This window comes from Aspergillus terreus, genomic scaffold (assembly GCF_000149615.1).
Source record: "Aspergillus terreus NIH2624 scaffold_9 genomic scaffold, whole genome shotgun sequence".
Taxonomy (NCBI): domain Eukaryota; kingdom Fungi; phylum Ascomycota; class Eurotiomycetes; order Eurotiales; family Aspergillaceae; genus Aspergillus; species Aspergillus terreus.
The window spans coordinates 361336-381603 of record NT_165932.1 but is presented as its reverse complement, the minus strand read 5'-3'; the positions used below and the strand labels follow the sequence as shown (position 1 = coordinate 381603).

General features: G+C 53.5%; 5 protein-coding genes and 1 non-coding gene across 6 annotated transcripts; 3 read left to right on the top strand and 3 right to left on the bottom strand.

Moving 5' to 3' along the window:
- Positions 1 to 119: 119 nt before the first annotated feature.
- On the top strand, positions 120 to 209 carry ATEG_10477. The gene has a single exon. It is a non-coding gene; the product is annotated as a tRNA-Asp (tRNA).
- Positions 210 to 2347: 2138 nt separating this feature from the next.
- On the top strand, positions 2348 to 4529 carry ATEG_06381 (DEAD/DEAH box helicase; the record flags this gene model as incomplete). The annotated part of the gene is made up of 2 exons (XM_001215559.1): positions 2348 to 2605; positions 2658 to 4529. 2 exons carry the CDS (start codon positions 2348 to 2350, stop codon positions 4527 to 4529), a joined length of 2130 nt encoding a protein of 709 aa, XP_001215559.1.
- Positions 4530 to 5087: 558 nt separating this feature from the next.
- On the bottom strand, positions 5088 to 8629 carry ATEG_06380 (GPI inositol-deacylase; the record flags this gene model as incomplete). The annotated part of the gene is made up of 5 exons (XM_001215558.1): positions 5088 to 5172; positions 5232 to 5458; positions 5506 to 7088; positions 7138 to 7987; positions 8036 to 8629. The coding sequence occupies 5 exons, from the start codon at positions 8627 to 8629 to the stop codon at positions 5088 to 5090; spliced, it is 3339 nt and encodes a 1112-aa protein (XP_001215558.1).
- Positions 8630 to 10225: 1596 nt separating this feature from the next.
- Positions 10226 to 11851, bottom strand: ATEG_06379 (sugar transporter family protein; the record flags this gene model as incomplete). Its single annotated transcript, XM_001215557.1, has 3 exons — positions 10226 to 10867; positions 10934 to 11608; positions 11657 to 11851. 3 exons carry the CDS (start codon positions 11849 to 11851, stop codon positions 10226 to 10228), a joined length of 1512 nt encoding a protein of 503 aa, XP_001215557.1.
- A 1560-nt stretch (positions 11852 to 13411) lies between these two features.
- On the bottom strand, positions 13412 to 14722 carry ATEG_06378 (uncharacterized protein; the record flags this gene model as incomplete). The annotated part of the gene is made up of 5 exons (XM_001215556.1): positions 13412 to 13602; positions 13650 to 13751; positions 13802 to 14091; positions 14155 to 14276; positions 14303 to 14722. 5 exons carry the CDS (start codon positions 14720 to 14722, stop codon positions 13412 to 13414), a joined length of 1125 nt encoding a protein of 374 aa, XP_001215556.1.
- Positions 14723 to 16136: 1414 nt separating this feature from the next.
- On the top strand, positions 16137 to 20240 carry ATEG_06377 (uncharacterized protein; the record flags this gene model as incomplete). The annotated part of the gene is made up of 4 exons (XM_001215555.1): positions 16137 to 19026; positions 19530 to 19630; positions 19693 to 19933; positions 19996 to 20240. 4 exons carry the CDS (start codon positions 16137 to 16139, stop codon positions 20238 to 20240), a joined length of 3477 nt encoding a protein of 1158 aa, XP_001215555.1.
- Between the last annotated feature and the right edge of the window lie 28 nt (positions 20241 to 20268).

Sequence of the window (20268 nt, the reverse complement as noted above, 5' to 3'; positions counted from 1 at the left end):
TGGCTGGATAAGATGAAGCTCAACTTTTTTTTTGGATGGATCAGAAATGATAAGGGTTTGCATGGTTTGCATTGGTTTTGTGGATGATAGAGCAGAATAAAGAGCCTTTCTTAACCAAGTCCTCGATGGTCTAACGGTTCATGATTTCCGCTTGTCAATCCACCGGATAACAAGCGCGGGAGACCTGGGTTCGACTCCCAGTCGGGGAGATTTTTTTTATCCTCACTTTTTTTTTTCACTTGGTCTTTTCTATATAGCAATGCCTTGTATACTCGTAGATTTTATTTTATTTTTTTTTTTTTCAAGTGTGCTCCTGTCAATGCTCATACGGTCAAATACACAGCACTTGAGCCTCAGTTCAAGGCAACTAACGGATGAGTCCATCTTTTGCCGACCAAATATACTGTCATTCACACCATGGCTTCGCTACACAAGGCGCTGTATAAGTTCAATACATCCGTTCGGTGTCCTCACAGCTTTCTGGTCAGCCGGGGACTCACATTGCATGGTTGATCAGCTTTATTTATGTCTTATATCCCCATGGATGGAGAGTAGTGGCTTCCTGGATTCTCCCATCCTCCCGTCCATCTCCGCCGAGTTCAGATCTGCCAGACCCTCCAGATTGGGAAGCTTGTTTCGATATCAACGTTCTGACCGTGATTATTTACCCCGTCATCAGCATTGTGGATGGAGCTCTGAGCCTGAGCAAGACCGTCGCCGACCATTCCTCAGTACCTGCCTCTGCCCAGTAGGATTCTGCTCTCATCGTAATGGATACAGACTCCTGTCTTTGCCCTGTCTGATCTACAGCTCTACCTAGGACGCCGCCAGCCGTTGGCGGAGCAGACTGTGGCGTATAATTGCGTGAAATTCCCTCTGGTTACTCGCAAGTTGTTTTTTCGTCTCCGGTATTGACTCCCGGGTTGGATTCTTGTGCATTCAAGCGGCTGGGTGCTCATTATTGAGTACGGTACTGCCGGTCTGATGATTCTCATCTCTTACTCATTAATATATGCCGACGGCGAATTGGTCAATTACCAGATCCTCACTATGTACCTTCTATATCGTGATGATGGAGTCAGTGGTGATCATCCTCAAGCTGATGAGAGATCCGTCCTTATTGCCGCATCCCAGGCTCCCTTTTCCCATCTCAGGGACGGGGATCACGGAGCTGAATCAGTTGGGGCCTTCGACCAGCGGGATCTTGTTTGATATATATCAGATGCTTGCAGCGCATGATACTCAGTAGTACATGGAGTCCTTAATTTCTGTTCTTCAAGTCCATAACAACCTCATTCCAGCATGAACTACTCCTTGCATAACAATATTCTACGCAGATGAGATGTTCTAATCTCATCAGAACACATCCCCTGTGCAACATGCCTCCGTACCGGAATGTCTAACGACATGTATATTGCCCAGAAACAGGCATACCTCTGGTTGCATAGGAACACCTAGACCATCTACTCGGTCTATAAAGCGGACAATAGTCCATCCCAAGTCCGATGTCCTACACCATCAACCCAATCCAACTCTTCCTTTCTTCCGTCAAAGATATAATCAAGCACGATGAAGTTCTCTGCTCTTGCTCTCCTCCCCCTTGCCTCCGCCTGGACTGTCACGACCGGCTATTGGTCCAGCTCGGAGGTTGGTGATTGCTACACCACCGCCATTCCCGAGGGCTGGAACGTCACTGTCGACAGCCTCCTGCCGGGCCAGAGGGCTTTCTTCTTCTCCGACGACGAGTGCGAGCAGCTGGAGTTCTCGACGGACACCTCCAGCAAGGTCACGGCCGAAGCCCGGGTCGAGAGTTTCCAGGTGTTGCAGTTTTAGAGACGGTTGTGAGTAGACGTGTTCTATAGGGTCGGCGTGATGCTGATGGAATGACTACCTAGTAGATGCCATGTCATCTTTAGATACAGTCTAGGGATCAGGCACCTTTTATTTGACGGGATTTATTGGTTGACGGGTCGGAATGCGAAAGACGTCCAGCCGACGGGTAGTATACAGTGAGGATTTCGGGGGTTATTCAAGGCACTACATCTACAAATATATATAGCGAAGCGTTAGTCGGACAATATACAAATTCCTGCATTACTCCGATATATTTATAGAAATCCTCACGATAAGACTACAGATACACAAGTAGATTGCCATAAATTGAGAAAAGAGATGCCGGTAATATGTTGCTGTCATGCACAATGGTCATGTATAGAGGATCATTACTAAGCAGCCTGGAGCTCTATCAACTCCGACTTCATTATTTCTTACTACTCCGTACCTACAAAACATCCGTACAGTCAACTGCACCCCTCGCTCATGGCACCTACATGACCCCGCGCGCAAAATGGGATTCTCTCCCATTTCGCGTCTCTTCCTGACCATCGCCAGGCCCCGCGTCGTCCGCATACCCTGGAGACCAACATTCTACCAGCTTCAGAACCGACTAAACACCACACTCGCTCCAATCCCAACTCACACGCCAACTTCACCACCAATTGTTCTCCGCGACTACCAGGAAGAATGCATCCAGGCTGTGCTGGACCATATCGCCCAAGGCCACCAACGCCTAGGCATATCGCTCGCCACAGGCGCCGGTAAAACGGTTCGTACAAACTTCCTATACACCAGCGCTCCCACTGATCACTGTCGGCCAGGTCATCTTCACGCAACTCATCGGACGTATCCCACCTCGCAATGGATTCGCGGACAAGACTCTGATCGTCGTCCACCGTCGCGAGCTCGTCGACCAAGCCGCGCAACACTGTCGTCGCGCCTATCCGGACCGCACCGTCGCCATCGAAATGGGGAACAGCAAGGCCGACGCCTCAGCTGATATCGTCATCGCCTCTATCCGCAGTCTCACCTCCAAGGACCGCATCGCCCGCTTCGATCCCTCACGTTACAAGCTTATCCTCGTCGACGAGGCGCACCATATCGTCGCGCCCTCCTACCGCACCATGTTGGAGTACTTCGGACTGGATGACAAGGAGAAACGCCAACGCCAACTCAAGCGCGCCGACGAGCAGATGCAGCAACAGTCGGAACTGGATTCAGAACAGGACGTGAACCAGGAGCCGGCAGAAGAACCGGAGGAGCAGCCGAAAGACCGCCCGGTCCTCGTTGGCGTCTCTGCGACCTTCTCCCGCGCCGACGGCCTCCAACTCGGCGCCGCGATCGACCACATCGTCTACCACAAAGACTACATGGACATGATCGACGACAAATGGCTCGCGAACGCCGTCTTCACCACCGTTCGCTCCGAAGCCGACCTGTCGCGCGTTCGCAAAGACCGCTTCGGCGACTTCGCCCTGGGCTCGCTCTCCCGCGCCGTCAACACCCCGCACAGCAACGAGATCACCGTCCGCGCCTGGCTGGCCAACGCGCACGATGACGACAATACCCTCCGCCGCAAGTCCACCCTCGTCTTCTGCGTCGACGTCGACCACACCCGCAAACTGACCGAGGCGTTCCGCGACGCCGGCATCGACGCTCGCTACATCACCGCCAAGACGCCGCGCGACGTCCGCGCCGCCCAGCTGCACGCCTTCCGCGCCCACCAGTTCCCCGTCCTCCTGAACTGCGGCCTCTTCACCGAGGGCACCGACATCCCCAACATCGACTGCGTGCTGCTCGCCCGCCCCACCCGCTCGCGCAACCTGCTCATCCAGATGATCGGCCGCGGCCTGCGCCTGCACCCCGGTAAGAAGGACTGCCACATCATCGACATGGTCGCCACCCTCGACACCGGCGTGCTGTCCACCCCGACGCTCTTCGGCCTGCATCCAGACGAGGTCCTCACCAACGCCAGCGGAGACGCCCTGCGCGCGCGACAGGAAGCAAACGACCAGCAGCGCCAGCTCGACACCCCCGCCGACGACCCGCCACTCGCCCCAGACGACCTCGACGGCATCAACCTCACCTTCACCAAATACGACACCATCTACGACCTCCTCCACGACCTCAAGTCCGAGAAACATATCCGCTCCCTCAGCCGCCACGCCTGGGTCCGCGTCGGCTCAGACAAATACGTCCTCTCCGACGCCACCGGCTGGCTCACCATCGAGAAAGCCGACAGCCCCGACCAGCCGCCGGACGCGACCGCCCCCGCCCCGGCCTGGTCCGTCCGCCACGTCACGAAATTCAAGTGTCCCACCACCGAGGCCGTCAAGTACACGCGCGCGCGCTCCATCGCGACAACCCCGGACTTCGAGGCCGCCGTCCACGCCGCGGACACCTTCGCCGCCGCCAAGTTCGACAACCGCTACGTCGTCGCCGACCAGTCCTGGCGCCACCAACCAGCCTCCAGATCGCAGGTCGCCTTCCTCAACCAGCAGAAGCTGCGGAAGCAGTGGATCCGCTTCGACCAGTTGACCCGGGGCCAGGCCGCCGATATGATCACCAAGTTGATCTTTGGCGGGAAGAAGCGGTTCGAGGCGATGAAGGCCCGGCGCATGCGGGACGAGAAGGCGCGCGCGGCGGGGAGTATGGCCAAGCGGGATGTGAAGGTTGGGCCGGTGAGTTGGTAGGTTGTACTATGCGTGTGGACGTGCCTGGCGGGCTGGGTGCGTCTGTAATATTATGCTGTATTATATGCTTGTAGGATATGACAACATGTATTATGTATCCGTAACTCCTCTATATCTGCGCACATGGCATGGCTGGCACAAATCTATATCCAGATCCAACCGTATATACAGACGGAACTTCAAACATGGCTCTGGTCATCGAACAGGGACAATAGCCGTCCGATGCAAGACTGGTGATCCTCAACATGAAGAAACTCAAAACACTCACAAGAAATACCCTGTACAACCGATCCATCCATCGGTAAGGAAATCAGAACACCGCCAGTACAGAACTCCGTATAGACATGTCTGATCGAGCTGAAAATGCAACAGAGAAGAAAATATAAATAGTAACAATGGAACATTAAAACGGAGATCGAGGCTATGGCTTTTTCTTCATGCTTCCCGGTTCGGAATTGCTGGTCCCTTCGTCCCCTTCTAGGACCCGCCACAGCCGTCGGACCGAGAAGCCGCTGCTGAAAAAGTAGACGCCCACTAGCCAGGCGGCGAAGATGTTGGCTAGGTGGTGGAGGAGATACGCGTACGAGACGCCGTAGACGGCCGCGTAGATGGCAATGGAGAAGAGGATGAGGGAGGTGATGTACTTGAATCTGTGGATCGTCAGCGGTGACTCTTGAAGATGGAACAGATGCATCGACATACCGTGTGGTGACCCTGGGGATCATCGTCCCCGTCGTCATGGCTTCCACGAGAAGGATGAAGGGCATTATAGACAAAACATTATGATGTGACGAGAACGGCATGAACCAGTGGACGACCAAGTTATGGGCCCAGACCAAGAGAACCAGGATGTTGATCGGAAGAATCCACAGCATCAAGATGAAAATGGAGTGTGTATAGTTGAAGAAGTTGTAATGCGTCGTGGATTTCTGCTGCAGTTAGTACCGGTTAGATGAGGCGATGTTTGTGGACGTACGGTTTCCTTTGCGTGCCATTGAGCTCGCACACACGTTGCTAAATGCACAATACAGGCCACAAGGTAGGCGAACTGATACGGAATCGTTGTCGACACCAGAAGGAGGAGGATCGCCGTGTTGATCATACGTTTCCGGGGTGTCGGGGCGGAGAAGATAGGAAGATTACTGGCTTCGTTAGTGACAGTGACACTCGTCGAATGGAAGCCAGGTACCAACCTCTTGTCATCACGCTTTATGTAGCCCGACTTGCTCTTGAAAATCCCATAAAAGAAAGCGAGGACGGACAAAAGAGCCAGAGCGATGTAATTGAGAATCACGCAGACACCCACGCAGATTAGCCCAAAGAGAGGCACTAGGAACCAGAAAAAGGCATCCTGAGAGCCCAGGAGGAGATCGTTCTTGGTAAAGTCAATTGGAGACTCGGTCGAGTTTAATGGCCAATGGAATGGATCGTCACTGGGCGGTAACCGGCTAGATGTTGCGAGAGACGAAGCCAAGAGGGACATGGCAAGCAGCAACATCGGCAAAGAGGATCGTAGCGCACTATCGAGGCCCTCTGTAAAGGTGATGAAGTAGCCCGTCTGGTCGTACACCTGGAACTGCTTACGCAGGACCAGGGCAACCACGAGGATCGGGAAGGCAGCGAAAACAGTACGATACCGCATCACCAATTCGCCTAGACTGCTAGCGATATCCACATGCAAGGAAATATCAACCGTGGAGTCACAGCTCGGGTCCGTCCAGAGCTGGAAGGAAACACCACCCACTGCAGCCTGTTCGCGAAGCGGCGGAGGCATGAACGGTGCCACTCCATGCAGATTCACATTCACATCCTTCACGTTGACGAAAAACTTGGACTCGTGGGGATCCGGAATGGATTGCCGTAAAAGGGGAGTGAAAAGCTCCTGTTGATTGCCGTGGTTCCGACGAACAATTTTGAGATTGTAATCCAACAGACTGGAGTACAAAGCGGGAATCTTCACTTCGGTCAGCATGGGACGGTTGGCCGGGAGTCTCATCTTCAATCCGGCACTGAGCAGACCACCCAAACCTAGGCGAGCCCGGATCACAGCATCTGAACTGTCGGAAAACTCGGCCAACAGCCAGCCTTTAGTGGGAGATTGAGCCTTGTCCACAACGGCCACAAACTGATGCTCCGCGAGATCTTCCAGATCATATTGGAGATAGGAGAAAGGCTCGGCTCGGTCATAGGGATGCTTAGAGAAGTGCGTAGACGCTGGCAGATGAATCGCATCTTCGGCGGCATTCTTGCACGCAAGACGAGTCGAGCCCACATTGCCCCCGGAGAAGTCCATATTCATCGTAAAGACCGTCGAAAATTTGCCATTTTGCAAAGGAAAAACGCTGCAGAACAGAACCTCAAGGGTTCCCTGTTCGCCCGATTTGTCGAACCGCTGGTTGGTCAGAAGGGTGAACTTCTTTCCCGCCACACCCTGGGGTGGCACTGGCAGTAGGTGAACATTAGGGCTTCTGCGGTGGCCCAATTCACGGAGGATGAGTCGCTGGCCTTGAGGGAGAATAGTATTCGATTGGTCCTCCAGCGTCAGGAGCGTGTTGGGCTCTGAACGAGTGATTAGGAATGGCTAGAAAAACGTCTTCAAGCAACTTACCTTTTTGAGATAGAGTTCTTTCGGCAATAGGCTCTAGTCCCGTCAAGTACCACTTCTTAAACACCCGCATCCTCTCTGCTCTTGGCTTTGTTTGGCTGGCACGCCGGACGTCCACAATTTCAAACAGGGATTTGATAATGGCTTTTCGGAATTGATCACACCAAGTAATAGAGAGATGGTCCATTCCGATCCACACGTCAGGGATCGTAGAGGTGAAAACGGTGAAGCCATGTGTCTCCGGAACGAGGGACGAAATACTGGCATAATCTGACGGCACGACGGTGTCGCGGGAACCGCCGGCGATAGAGATGAGCGTCACATGCCATAGGGGATTGTTGTTGGCCCAGGTCTGAGAGTAAGCCTCGCGCCAATAGTCATTGATTTGCTTGTAGGTGTGGACGACATCGGACTCGAAGGAAACAGGTGGTTTGGCGTGCGGTGCGGACATGGTTATGATGGTGTTGACGGAATTCGCCTGATAATTCGACATGGTTAAGGTGGTGCGCGCGACAATTCCGCCCATGGAATGACCGATGATGATGACGGAGCTGGGATCCGGGAGCTCAGGGTCCCTTCGGGACCGCTTAGGGTCATGGTAGAGCGACAGGATGTATGCGACCGCTTCATTGACATATTCGGCTTGGTCAAGGAGGGTCTGACCATGAAAGGCAGCCATATCCTCGTTGAAATCGATCATGAAAAAGTCCAAGCTCCGGGTTCCACTACGGAGACGCTCCTGATCATGGCGCACAACCTCGAAGTAATGTCTCGACGCTTCGGCGGCTAAGGATCGCACTTGTCGATAGCTACCGGCGTTCCCGGGTAAGAAAAGCACTGGCGCACCATTCAACTGCGAACGTCAGCTCCAATCAGACTATTGTATCGCATTCCAGCTTACCCCTAAGTTTTCGTGGTTGAATGGATCCACACCCTGTTCCCTGTAAAGGTAAAGGTTGTATTTACTGGCGAAGCGCGTATGCTCTGTGTCGAACCCCGCCATATGGAGGAAAGCCGGACTCATGACGGGGATCCCACAGCCGTCTCCACCCGTCTGGCGAGCTGCGAAAGACCGCAGGATGGCGCATAGAAAAAGGGAAGCGAGTAGGGAAGTGAGTGCGGTCAGGATTGAACATGGCCATGGACTGCGGAGGCGAGCGGGTCGCGATCGAGACTGAGCGTCTGGGGAGGCCTCGGCGAGGAGTCGCTGGGAGGTCAAGGGCATGGCGGCGGAAGAGGAGCGCGGATCCGGAGGGAGGAGGGTGGTCGTCGCGGACGACGGCATCCTCCACGTACTCGAATTTCGAGAACGAGGAGTCGAGGCACCGGTGTGGTCTCGACGCAGGTCAAAGCTGGTGCCAGTGCGGGCTACCTGCGGACGCGCTCTTTCGGACGGTTCGACGGCATTGGGACCGCTGGGCTCGGATGGAGTTCGAGAGATCAAAGGATCTTCAGCGTCGTCCTCGACAGGCGAGCCAGACGAGCGTCTGTGCATTGGAAGAGGCGCAGGTTGTAGTACTCATCCAGCACGTACGGAACGGGTTGATCGCGAAGTTCGGAGAAGGGAAAATCGGCGGGAGTGATCAGGGGGAGGTGACCAGGATGGCTGGACCGAGAATTGGACTGGAAGAGACTGATCCGGGAGGAGGAACCGATGAGAGGTGAGCGAAGAGACCGGGGGGTTCGGTGTGATCCCTGTCCACGTAAATTTTTTCTTTTTTCTTGTGCCCTGGATGTAATTAAACTGGCCCCTAGGAAACGAGACCGAAGAGGGACGAAAGAGCGGCAGACCGATCGGGCGACGGACGGAACGGTCGCGACGGGAAGTGGAAGCGATTGGAGAGGGAGGATGATCGACACCACGAGGGAGGATGGAGGTGGACAGGGACGGAGAGGAGAAGGGGAGAGGAGAGAGGAGGAGAGAAGAGAAGAGAAGAGAAAAGAGAAGATGTGAAGTCAACGCAAGTGTGGTTGAAGGCGGTTGAGATCCCACTTGATGATGGTCGATTGGACGCTGACAAGTCCCTGACCTCCCACCGCTCCCGGAATGGCTTGGCGTGGTGGATGTGTATCCCGAAGTATACAAAAAACAAAGCATACGACTGTAGATATTAAAACGGTCATATTATTGAGTATTACCCTTTATCCTGAGAATAACCATTATATATCGACTCATCTTCTATATCGACATAAGAATGCTACCAGGTACATCCCTTGACGCGGAAGAGTCTCAACCTGAGCGACACAACATGCGTCATCGCACGATAGGCTACATAGTTATGAAAGAACCATGAACTAGTTGGTTAATCCCGGACAATCTTGATTGAGCGGATAATAGAGAGCACGTAATCTTGAGCCCATCCTATCCCAATCAAGGAGGATGATGAGCGTCGCCCAAGGAAGAACTGCAAATAACCGCCGGATGTCATATGTAAGACAAGACGCTAGGACGCGTGTTACGGCCATAAGACTCGCCTGATTCGATCCTCAATGCGGGGTTCATTCCATCGCAGAGTATATAAAGGTGCAATAACACAAGCAAGGTTCATGTCTCAAAGCGCCCTGGAAAGTCCGTAAGTGTTGCTTTTCCTTTCTTCCTCACTCTCTCTCCTCTTGCAATGAAGATACCCTCGGTGTGAGAACCATGATCATCCATCAATCGCATATCGCGCGTACAATTAAGCAGATTCAGATGCTTTTCCCTCCTGAGATCATGATCAGTCAATATTCAACTGACGCGGAGTACTAATTCCCTCGTGCCAGGCACAACCGTTCCACGGCGTTAGTAATCAATGACACGTCACATGATTTCACCCAGACCCTTAGAGAAGGGATGAGAGCAGCCGGAATGGGGTGTGTACGGAGTATATGGCATGTGGGCAGTAGAATGAGATTGAAAAAAGGCTGATAAGTTTATTCGTCGCTGAACTGTATGCTATGGCGCTACTTGTTATGCAACAGTTATGAACCCTAAATAGACTCCTTATTCACATCTTCGGCCAAATTCAACAAACTCTACACTTCATATATGACATTCCTATTGATTATTCAACTCATATATCATATCATCATCCGTCATACTACCATCCTATTACTGTGCATGCTGGACGCTGCCCTTCTCCGGATCTTCGGACTTGCTGCCGGTACCGCGGTGGGCCGTCACCTCCGCCATGTCCGAGTCATGCGCGACATCAAACTGCCGACCCAATCGCTCGGGGCCGAAGAACGTGACAATAATCACGTACGCATACACACAGCCCATGAAGATGCAAATCACCTTGCCGTACTGGTAGCGCTTCTTGCCCTCCTCCGTTGGCGGTAGCGGGAAGCGCTCGCCAATCGTCGATTCAATCGTTGAGCTAGCCGACGAGACCAGATTTCCAAGCTGGTAGGCGGTACCCACAGCAAAGGTGCGAATCGCGCCCGGCGACAGCTCCATCAGATGGATGGGAATCACACCCCACGCGCCCTGCACACAGAACTGCTCGAAGAAAGCCGCCGCCATCACTTTCTCGGACGTCACGAAGGTGTAGGGGTAGAGGAGCGCGCCGCCGACAATGCTTATCACGATAATGGAGAACCGGCGACCGAAGATCTGGCTGGCCCAGCCGCACAGCGTACCACCGGTCAAGGCACCCAGGTTCGCCACGACTTGGGTTACCGTCACGGCGGTCTTCGAGAAGCCAAATTGATTCTCCAACATGGTCGGGTACAGGTCTTGGGATCCGTGCGACTAAAAGAAGAAGGCATGTTAGCGAGATCCACCATGGACTCGTCGCGTCGGCTTTGCTATGCTCACCATAAAGTTGAAACCCGCCATCAGCAAGACGAGGTAAATCAGCAACAGCCAGTGTCGCTTCAGCGCGACCTTACCCTCCGTCAGGAAGGTTCCTGTCACCCCACCTCTCACCTCCTCACGAGTCGCCTGGCGCTCACGGAACGCCTGGGTTTCAGGGAGACACAGACGGAAGAGGATGATGAGAACAGGAGGGCAGGCGGCGAACCAGTACAGGGGTCTCCAACCGTGAGAAGTCGTGCCCACGAGACCGCGGGCGAATGCCGTCGCCAACAGGTAGCCGAACGCATAGCCCTGTTGGAGCAGACCTGAGACGATACCACGCGCCTCCATGGGGCAATCCTCGAGCGCGGTTGCCGCAGCATTTCCATAGAGACCACCCATGGCGACACCGAAGAGCGCGCGACAGGCAAGGAATTGCTTGTATGTATTGCAGAAACCGGTTCCCAGTTCCAGCACGATGAACAAGATATTGTTTACCACGAAAGGCCATTTGCGGCCCCAGCGATCCGAGGCGATACCGAATGTGATGGCGCCCACCGATCGAAGCATGAGCACAAGGGTGATGCCCCAGGTGATGTCCGTGACGGACTTGTCGAACTGCTCGGCCAATTCGGTGGTGGTCAAGGAGACCGTGAAGAAATCAAACGCATCCCAGGTCCAGCCGAGGAAGGCGACCTACACATGGTTAGTGGGGATGTGACAGTACAGGCCGTCGCAACGTACCAGGAAGAAGAGCCATTGTTGGCGATTCAACAGGGTCAGCGCTTTGAAAGGGTTCGGAGCTGGGTTCATCGGCGGCACCAGCGTCGGGATGCGCGTCAGAAGGTATTTTCCCCACCCGAGGGGGTGAGTTTCGTCCCCATCGACGGAACGGATGGGCTCCGTCATGGCATCGTTTCCCTTGGTCGCGTCCGTCATCTTCCGGCGACTGGGAGCTGTGAAGAAAGATAGAGAAGATCCTGCGGAGGGAAGAGGGAGAGGAGACGCGGAAGGGATGGGGGGATGGGAGGAGAATAAATAAGCTTGTGAGGAGGGGAGCTCCTGGACCGAGAAAAAGCAAGCCACCAGCCCTTACCCCAGCAAGGAATCAAGACACAACCGGACACGAGATAGGAGGCCCCGCAAAGGCGAGTAGAAGTAGATGCCGATCGCGGCCGACCACGGGACGAAGCTGATATCTGACTATGAGGCTTTTTGGGCCGAAGAGAACTGAACCAGATTGCAGGAATCTCTGATATCCACAGGACGAGAAGTCGAAGTCTGTAGAGTTTTGACTTTCTCATTCTTTCATATACCTCTTTACAATGAGGAGAGGAAAGTATTTGATCTGGCTATAACCACTACAGAGATAACCCCGTGACGTGCCAAGGCCTTCTCCAGATTCCACCCAACTTTCTTTCGCTCCACTTTCTCTCCAGATCCGCGTTTCTCCTCTCGCGTGGACTCGTTCAAGCTCTCCGTGACTCCAATCCTTCCAACATTGATCCCAACTCTTCTTCATCCTTCATGTCACCTTCTTTACCTCCTCCCCGAGTCCTTTCATGCTCCGACCGCCAGCTAGTCAACAGACTAAATCCTTTAGCTGGGATCGGGCTGTCCGATGATCGCATTCCCCAGCCATGGTCCTCTCGCGGGGTAACTCGCTAATGACTTAGTGCACGGTCATTAGACTCACCAACAACCGATATCGTATCCAATTAAGGCCTAACCAGTCGGCGAATGGCGTTCAGGGGAGCTCCATCCCCTCTCGCCACAGCAATTTAAACCCTCATCGGTGTGGATGTCGGTCGGACAAAGGCCGAGCTTGACTCAGTGTTATCCCCCACAGAATCGGAGAGAACCACCCGAATGGCACTTGATCGAACAGAACAAACTTCAGGGCCCATAACTCACACTTTCATGGTCACACTTTCATAGTGGTGCCACGCGAGAAGTACGGAGATTTTCCGTCGTGAACCTTTGGGGCCGCCCGTGTTGTCAACTCTATTGTACATCTACTCCGTATGTACGGGAGGGGCGGCTTGGCTTGCCCAGAAGGCTTGAGTCTCTTGACTTCCCTTGGCTCCGGTGCCACGTCCGGCCAGAAAGCTTCTCGCTCATTTGCCGAAACCGTGTTCTCGTATTGAAATCCGACCACATGATGGGCCGGTTTTCCTCCATCGACGAGGTCAACTCCTCCGCCGCAATCTTGGCATACAACATTACAGGGGTCTTCCTCAAATCACAAACCAACCAAGGTCCAACCAGCACGAAGAATCTCAAAGAAAGTCCGGATATCCATAACCGTACGGTACTATTCTACCCGATTCTGCCCGATAGTCTGCTGGAGTAAAGAAACCAGACAACCTTGGAAACCTCTACGACTGCTCAACTCCCAATATTGAACCAGGACACGAGAGCGTCTGTGCAACAGCCCGTTCACATAACCAGAGTTGTCTTCAACCGAAAGGGTGCTCCCATCTTGGGCTTCTTTCTGATCTATAGCTCCCGTTCTCGGAATACAACATAAAGGTTGTGAACGTAAATAGAGAAAAGCTCGTCCATGTTCCTCTCCAAGGCGAACCCATCATCTCCAGGCGCTAGTTCAAGCTCATAGGTCATGACAAGTTGAGCAAGGGTGGTCCTCAGATTCATCAAGGCAAGCGGCTTGCCGATGCACCCGTAGGAACCTGGTTCTGGTTAGTGGCTTTGTGGTGCTGCAGGCTTCAAAACGTACCTGTGCTGAACGGTGCATGTGCCGACTTATCTTTGACCATGTTCGGGTATAGATACCATCGCTCGGGAATGAACTCCTGCGGCTTCTCGAAAGCGGCCTCGGCTGGACGGGTTGTCAGTTGGGACAACAATCACTCTTTCAATACGGCTTACATCTCCCGATCTCTCTGTGTGGGCTAAGAATGTTCATATCACCAGGCACATATGTCCCGTCGATGTCAAGCCCCTCCGGTGGCGTCTTTCGGGGCAATTGAGACGGCACCCCAGCGTGCATGCGCTGCACTTCGTTGATGAACCCATTGAGGTGTCGCAGACTGGCGATATTTTCGTGAGCGTATTCTCCGCCTAATTCCCGAGGGCAGCAAGCTAGTTCGTCGCGAAGCTTCTTAACCTCTTCGGGCCGACGGGCCAATTCGTATATAGCAACCGTCAATGTCATTCCGCTGGTGTCGCTGGTCTGGTGAGTATAAAGTTATAAACTCGAGACATCTGAACAGGACACTTACCCGCCGGCCCCAATAAGCAGAAGTGCATCTCCGAGAAGCCGGGGAATATCGTCAGGTGTTGGCTGCTGTCCTTTCAGGGGCGCCAGAAAATACGAATAAATATCAGGAACATCCGGCTCCGACTACCAGGGTCAGTATTACCTCGCACAAGATCGAAGAACGTTACCTTCATTCTTGCCATCAAATCCTGCCATATACGATCATTGAATTCCTTCCATTCCTGGCTTCCCATCGGAGAAGTCACTATCAATCGATAGAACCATGGAGGGTACATGTTCCGCAACCCCGTGTTCGCGTCAATGAAGCTCTGCGCTATGGGAACACGGACACCCTTCTGTAGGCCGCCGTAACTCTTCCCGAGGGCAAGATCGCTGATCACATCGTAACTGTACCATTGACAGACCTCGCTAATATCTAGAGGCTTTCCGTCATCGCTGGCCGACGCGATATGGCTCATGAACTGCTGTCGATAGGGCCGAACTCGCTTCTCGTATCCGCGGACCGCTGACTCCGTGAATCCAGGGTTCCAGATTCGCCGCCGCTGATGGTGATCTTCCTTGGAGCGCATTGTCTGCATGGATAGGACGGGGTAATTGAAGTCGTAGAGTGGGCCTTTGATGCACCGGGACTTCAACCCATAAATCGCGGTGATTGCCTTTGGGTTGGTTACCGATATGTCTGAAGGTCCTATCCGGACGAAGTCGCCGTATTTCCTGTGCAGGTCCTCGAGGATTTGATATGGAGGCTGATATCGGATCTTCATTGGCATCCAGAAGCCGGAGATTCTCGCACCAAATGGACCTGGGAATCGTCGAAGGGGATGCAAGAAAAGACGGTATACTAGAAGACTAGTGTATAGTCCGAGGAGATGGATGCAAATTAGGGAGATGCTTTGTCTGGTTGCCTCAATGACCGAGGCCTCCGCATCATAGTGAAGAAGCGCGGCTCCAGTAAGAGAAAGCCCGACATAGGTATAGAGGTAGCTGAAGGGATAGAGATGGTGTTCACCTTTTCGAAAGTAGAATATGTGAGTCACAACACCCGATATGAAGGCAATAGCCTCAATATTCTTTTGAATCCACATTGTGTGTGCATTGATTCAGACCTGGTATCTGAGCAGGGTAAGTTGTATATAGGAACAAATCCCAGTCCTCCATATGTGGGCATGTTCTACGCCGCCTATGTAAGTATGCATCTTGAGGTGGAACTCTACGTCGGTCTATTGAAATTCTGCGTAGCATCTGAGACATACATTTCTTACGGCACGTTATGCGCAAGCCGTCCTTCAGGCTCACATACAAGAGCAGGATGCAATAAGTGAGACATTGTTGCAAGTAGTCTATGATGCATGTCAGAATGTAGGCCAGATTTTACGGGCCTAGGATAAGATAGAAGCGATTCGTAAAGCCGCAATTCATTATGACTAGGAGATTGAGGGTTAGACGGCGGTGTTTTCTACTGTTGATTTCTAGATCTTGTATGCGACTGTCTCCTGAAAGATTGGTGAGTGTTCATACAGATTTATGTGCATTACTAATGAGCCCCTGTACCACGAATTTATTCCCACGCACCGATACCTCCACCACCGCCCTTTTAGCCGCCTTATCGATAACGGCAGAAAAAAATGAATTTCAAAAAATGGCGGGGTTCCTGATCGTCATCTAATCGCATCGTGAGATCTATTCCTGACTCCATCTCTTTCCAGTCTGCCTTTTAAGAGCAGCCAGTCAATTAGGATCCGACCGACGTTGCTATCACACTCATTGAGCATCCAGCATGTCCTCGTGAAGCTAACGCTGCACTGTTCTTCGCATTGGACTTCCATGTCACACGCCCTTGCATGCTTTCGAGCCTGAACCAACCTCCTGATACCCAAACTCACCGAAACGGCACGAAAGTCGGTGTGGAATAGACATATCCTTGCTTTCCTGACATCGTACCCGTCCTACGAATTCTCCGACTGGACAATCATACCTCCAACCATGGCCGAAACATCGCCCACTTACCCCGCGTCTCTGAATACTCTGTTCGAAGAGCCCTCGCTAAGAGAACAATTCGAACCGGTCCGGCTAGCCGATGCAGAAATAGTCCCAACATTGCAGCTGCCCTTAGCGCAATCGATATTTGGACACGGTGCCGACGAGACAGCTCTCGATCGCGTGTCTCGGGGCGAAATCTCCTTCACCACGTTTCTGGCTGAACAGACCAAGGCCGCTGTCTCTGGTACCAAAGATGAGCTGAAGCCCGAGCAGAAACGCTCCCAATTGCTCCATATTGGACTGGCGGCACTTTTCGGCTTCTTACAGTCGAACGTTACGGGTCCCCCGTTGGCGTATAATCCGTCGGAGGTCATCATCCCTCCTACCCTGCGGCCCGATGCGGCCAAGCTCCGCGCCCTCCGTGCCCAAATCATCCGCGAGCTCTCGGTGGACGGTGAAGCTGCTTATAAACTGACTCCGAATGTTGAGCTTTTTGCCGTTGCGAAGGCTATCCTGGTCGATGCGGGTGTTCTGGTCGAGGATGGGCCCCTCGCTGCAAGGACGGCTAGAACACGCGTCAACTTTCTCCACCAGAAGATGCTGTCCGAGACTACTGGAACTCTGCAGGACGCCATTTACAATGATCTCGAGGAGATTAGTAAGGTCATCCTCAGTGGCAAGTCCACTGCACAGGAGAAGGGCAGGTTTTTGATCGAACGGGCTACCATTCACACCCACCACGGCTTCGATGCCAAGGCGAGGGCGGATCTCGAGCAGGCCTCCATCCAAAGGAACTTTCAGTTTGCTCTTACCGGAAAACTAGGAAAGAGAACTAAGTTCCAGGAGCGTGATACCAGTCAACTCGTGGTCTTGGCCAAGAGTGCTGACAACGAATCGACCGAGAAGGTGGAGGAAGAACAAGATTCTCAGCCCTCAGGCCCGAAGAACTTGGATCTCAACGACGACACACTTTTGGAATCTATTTCATTCACTAAGGACGATGCCCAACCATCCCAAGGAAAGTCCGTCACTGTACAGGACGAATCGACACTGCCCCCCGCTCTGGCGTCTCTAGACGCTGGCGACCAACCCAAGCTTGATCCCGTCGACTCCGCTATCCTCCTATCCATCGCATCCGCCATCACAAACACCTCCCCAGATAACGGTCTGACACGTGAGGAAACCCATCCCTATGCCACGCGCGTTCTCGAGGGTGGTAGCTCCAACTGGCAAATCTACACCCAGGGTCTGCTCATTCGAAGCCGGATTGAAGGGTTCAGATCCAGAACCGTTGAGCGATCTGTCCTGCAGATGCAGGCTCTCGTCGATCAGGTTATCGCAGACACCGCCACGCTCGATACGCAGGCTAGTGCCTCCGTCGCGGAACCCACCACCTTCCTTCCCCGACCCGAGAAATCGGAGTCCGCGTCAGCCGCCGAGCGACTGGAGTATATCTGGATCCTCAACTTTTCGACCAGGTGGGACCTCGAGGCTGAATTGGCCTCTCGCTGGGTGAACTTGGGAGGTCTACGGACCGCCCTCGATATCTACGAGCGTCTGCAGATGTGGGCTGAGGCTGCGCTCTGCTACGCCGCGACAGAACGGGAAGAAAAGGCCAAATCGATTGTCCGCCGGCAACTATACGAGCCTACCAACAAAGACGTCGAAGATGAGAACGACAAGTACGAAGGACCTGAGCTATCTCCCCTTCCGGCTGACGCGCCTCGCCTGTTTTGCATTTTGGGTGATATCGACACCGATCCGGCCATGTACGAGCGTGCATGGGAGGTTTCAGGGAACAGATATGCGCGTGCCATGCGGTCTTTGGCCCGTCACTACCTGACCCTGAAGCCCCCGGCGTTGGATAAGGCCGAGGAGGCCTACAAAAAGAGCTTGCATATCAACCGCCTGAACCACGGCGCGTGGTTCGCTCTGGGTTGCGTGCAGCTTGAGCTCCAGCATTGGGACGACGCGATCGAGTCGTTTAGCCGGACCGTCCAGATGGATGACACCGACGCCGAAGCATGGAGCAACCTTGCCGCCGCCATCCTCCGCTCCCCTCAGCCCGAAAACTCCGCCCCCGAGGTCAGCGAGCCCCTTGCCGACGAGGAAGGCGACGCAGAGAAGGCCCCGGCGGACCCGTACAAGCGCAAGCGTGAGGCCCTCACGGCGGTCCACCGCGCGGCACAGCTGAAGAACACCGACGCCCGGATCTGGGACAATGTGTTGACGGTGGCGGCGTCGATCCCCCCGCCGTTCACGCCGTTCCGTGATGTCATCACAGCCCAGAGAAAGGTCATCGAGCTGCTGGGCCCCAAGAAGGGCGAAAAGGCTGTCGACCTCCCCGTCCTGGGAATGCTGGTGGATCATCTCGTGAGAGCGTACGACTACGACAAGCTTCTCATCAATGTCAATGAAGGCTCTCCCACCGCGCCGGAGTACGTCGTTCGCAAGGGTACCATCGCCGGACAGATCCTGTCGCTCATTGACGACTCCGTCGTTCCTCTGATCACTCACTCCTCTCCGCTGTGGCTTCTTGTCGCGCGCGTGGAATCGTTCCGGGGCCGGCCCTCGAAGGCCTTCGAGGCGCATGAGAAGGCCTGGCGTGCGACTGTCGCTTCGTCCACGCAGGGTGCGTTCCAGATGGGCGACGAGAAGAAATGGATGGAGGTGGTGCGCGCTACGGAACGGTTGGTTCGGGATGGATACGCAAAGTATGGCCCGATGGACAAGGAAGGGCAGGAAAACGCGGACGGTGACGCGGAGCTTGTTGCGAAGGATTGGCGGTTCAAGGCTCGCAGTGCCGTGCGTGGCATCCTGGGCAAGGGTAAGGAGTTCTGGGAGGATAGCGAAGGATGGAGTCGATTGAAGGAGTTGCAGTCGGAAGTCGGAAGTACATAGACTTGAATGTAGATAGACCTCAGTGCATTGATGTTTATGAGCCAATTGGAGTATAGCTGTATTTCCTTTGTTGATTATTCTTGAATCGCCAGCTATGATGCTTTCCACAACCAGGAGTATAATGCACGCAGCATCAAGCCAATCTTAGGAACAGCCGTTCATCCTTCCAGTAACATGACGACCAAGACGTAGACTAGAGGTGAGGTCAGGGACGAAGGAAATCCTACTAACTCCTGGCGTTAACTTGTAAAGTGGAAGTAAGAATCGAGATGAAGCATCTGTGAGAAGCGAAGAAGATGCTTACTGATGCCCCACATTCCTTGGCGACTCCGACAGCGTCACCAATTGAACCCCACGTCCAGATGTTACTGGACTTGTAATCCACCAATATAGACCTTCACCATGCCAGAATTTGCATTTCAAAAGCCGACAATCATCTCCCGCTGTCCCCTGGTACTCTCTCAGCCATACAGCCTTATACAACGTGTCTAACAGATGACCAGGACACGAAAGACGCCAAATGGAAACGACTAGTCAAAACGGTCTATCTAGACCCGCTGGGTAGACAGCGGACATGGGAGTCTGCAGAGATGCAGGTAATCGCCCCTTCCATGGCAATCCTCAGATGCCTATAGAGGATGGTTCTGACCAGGGACAGACCAGACCAGCCGACAGCCCCGTGGACGGCGTCAGTATAGTCGCAATCATCGACAAAGACACCGGCCCGGAGATTCTCCTGCAGAAGCAATATCGACCAGCCCTGGACAAAGTGACCATCGAGATTCCAGGCGGTCTGATTGACCCTGGTGAGACCATCGAGCAGTGTGCGCTTCGTGAGCTCAAGGAGGAAACGGGGTATGTCGGGGTGGTGGATCGCACGAGTGGGATTCTGTTCAATTGTGAGTGTGGAATTCCGTCTCTATCTCTATCTATTCTGTTCGAGACGTGCTGATTACTGAAGCCCCTGGGTTCTGTAATAATAACTTCAATCTTGTCTACGTGCGCGTGGATCTGACTCTGCCTGAGAATCAGAATCCCAGTCCCCAGTTGGAAGAGGACGAGCTGATCGAGTGCTTCACGATTCCTGTGAAATCGCTCTTTTCACGGTCGAAAACGCTCCAGGATGAGGGGTATGCCATTGAAACGCGGGTCGTGGCTCTTGCAGAGGGTATCGAGATGGCTAGGAAGTGGAGTCTTTTTCAATAGAACGAATAGATTAGAGCTCATAGACACA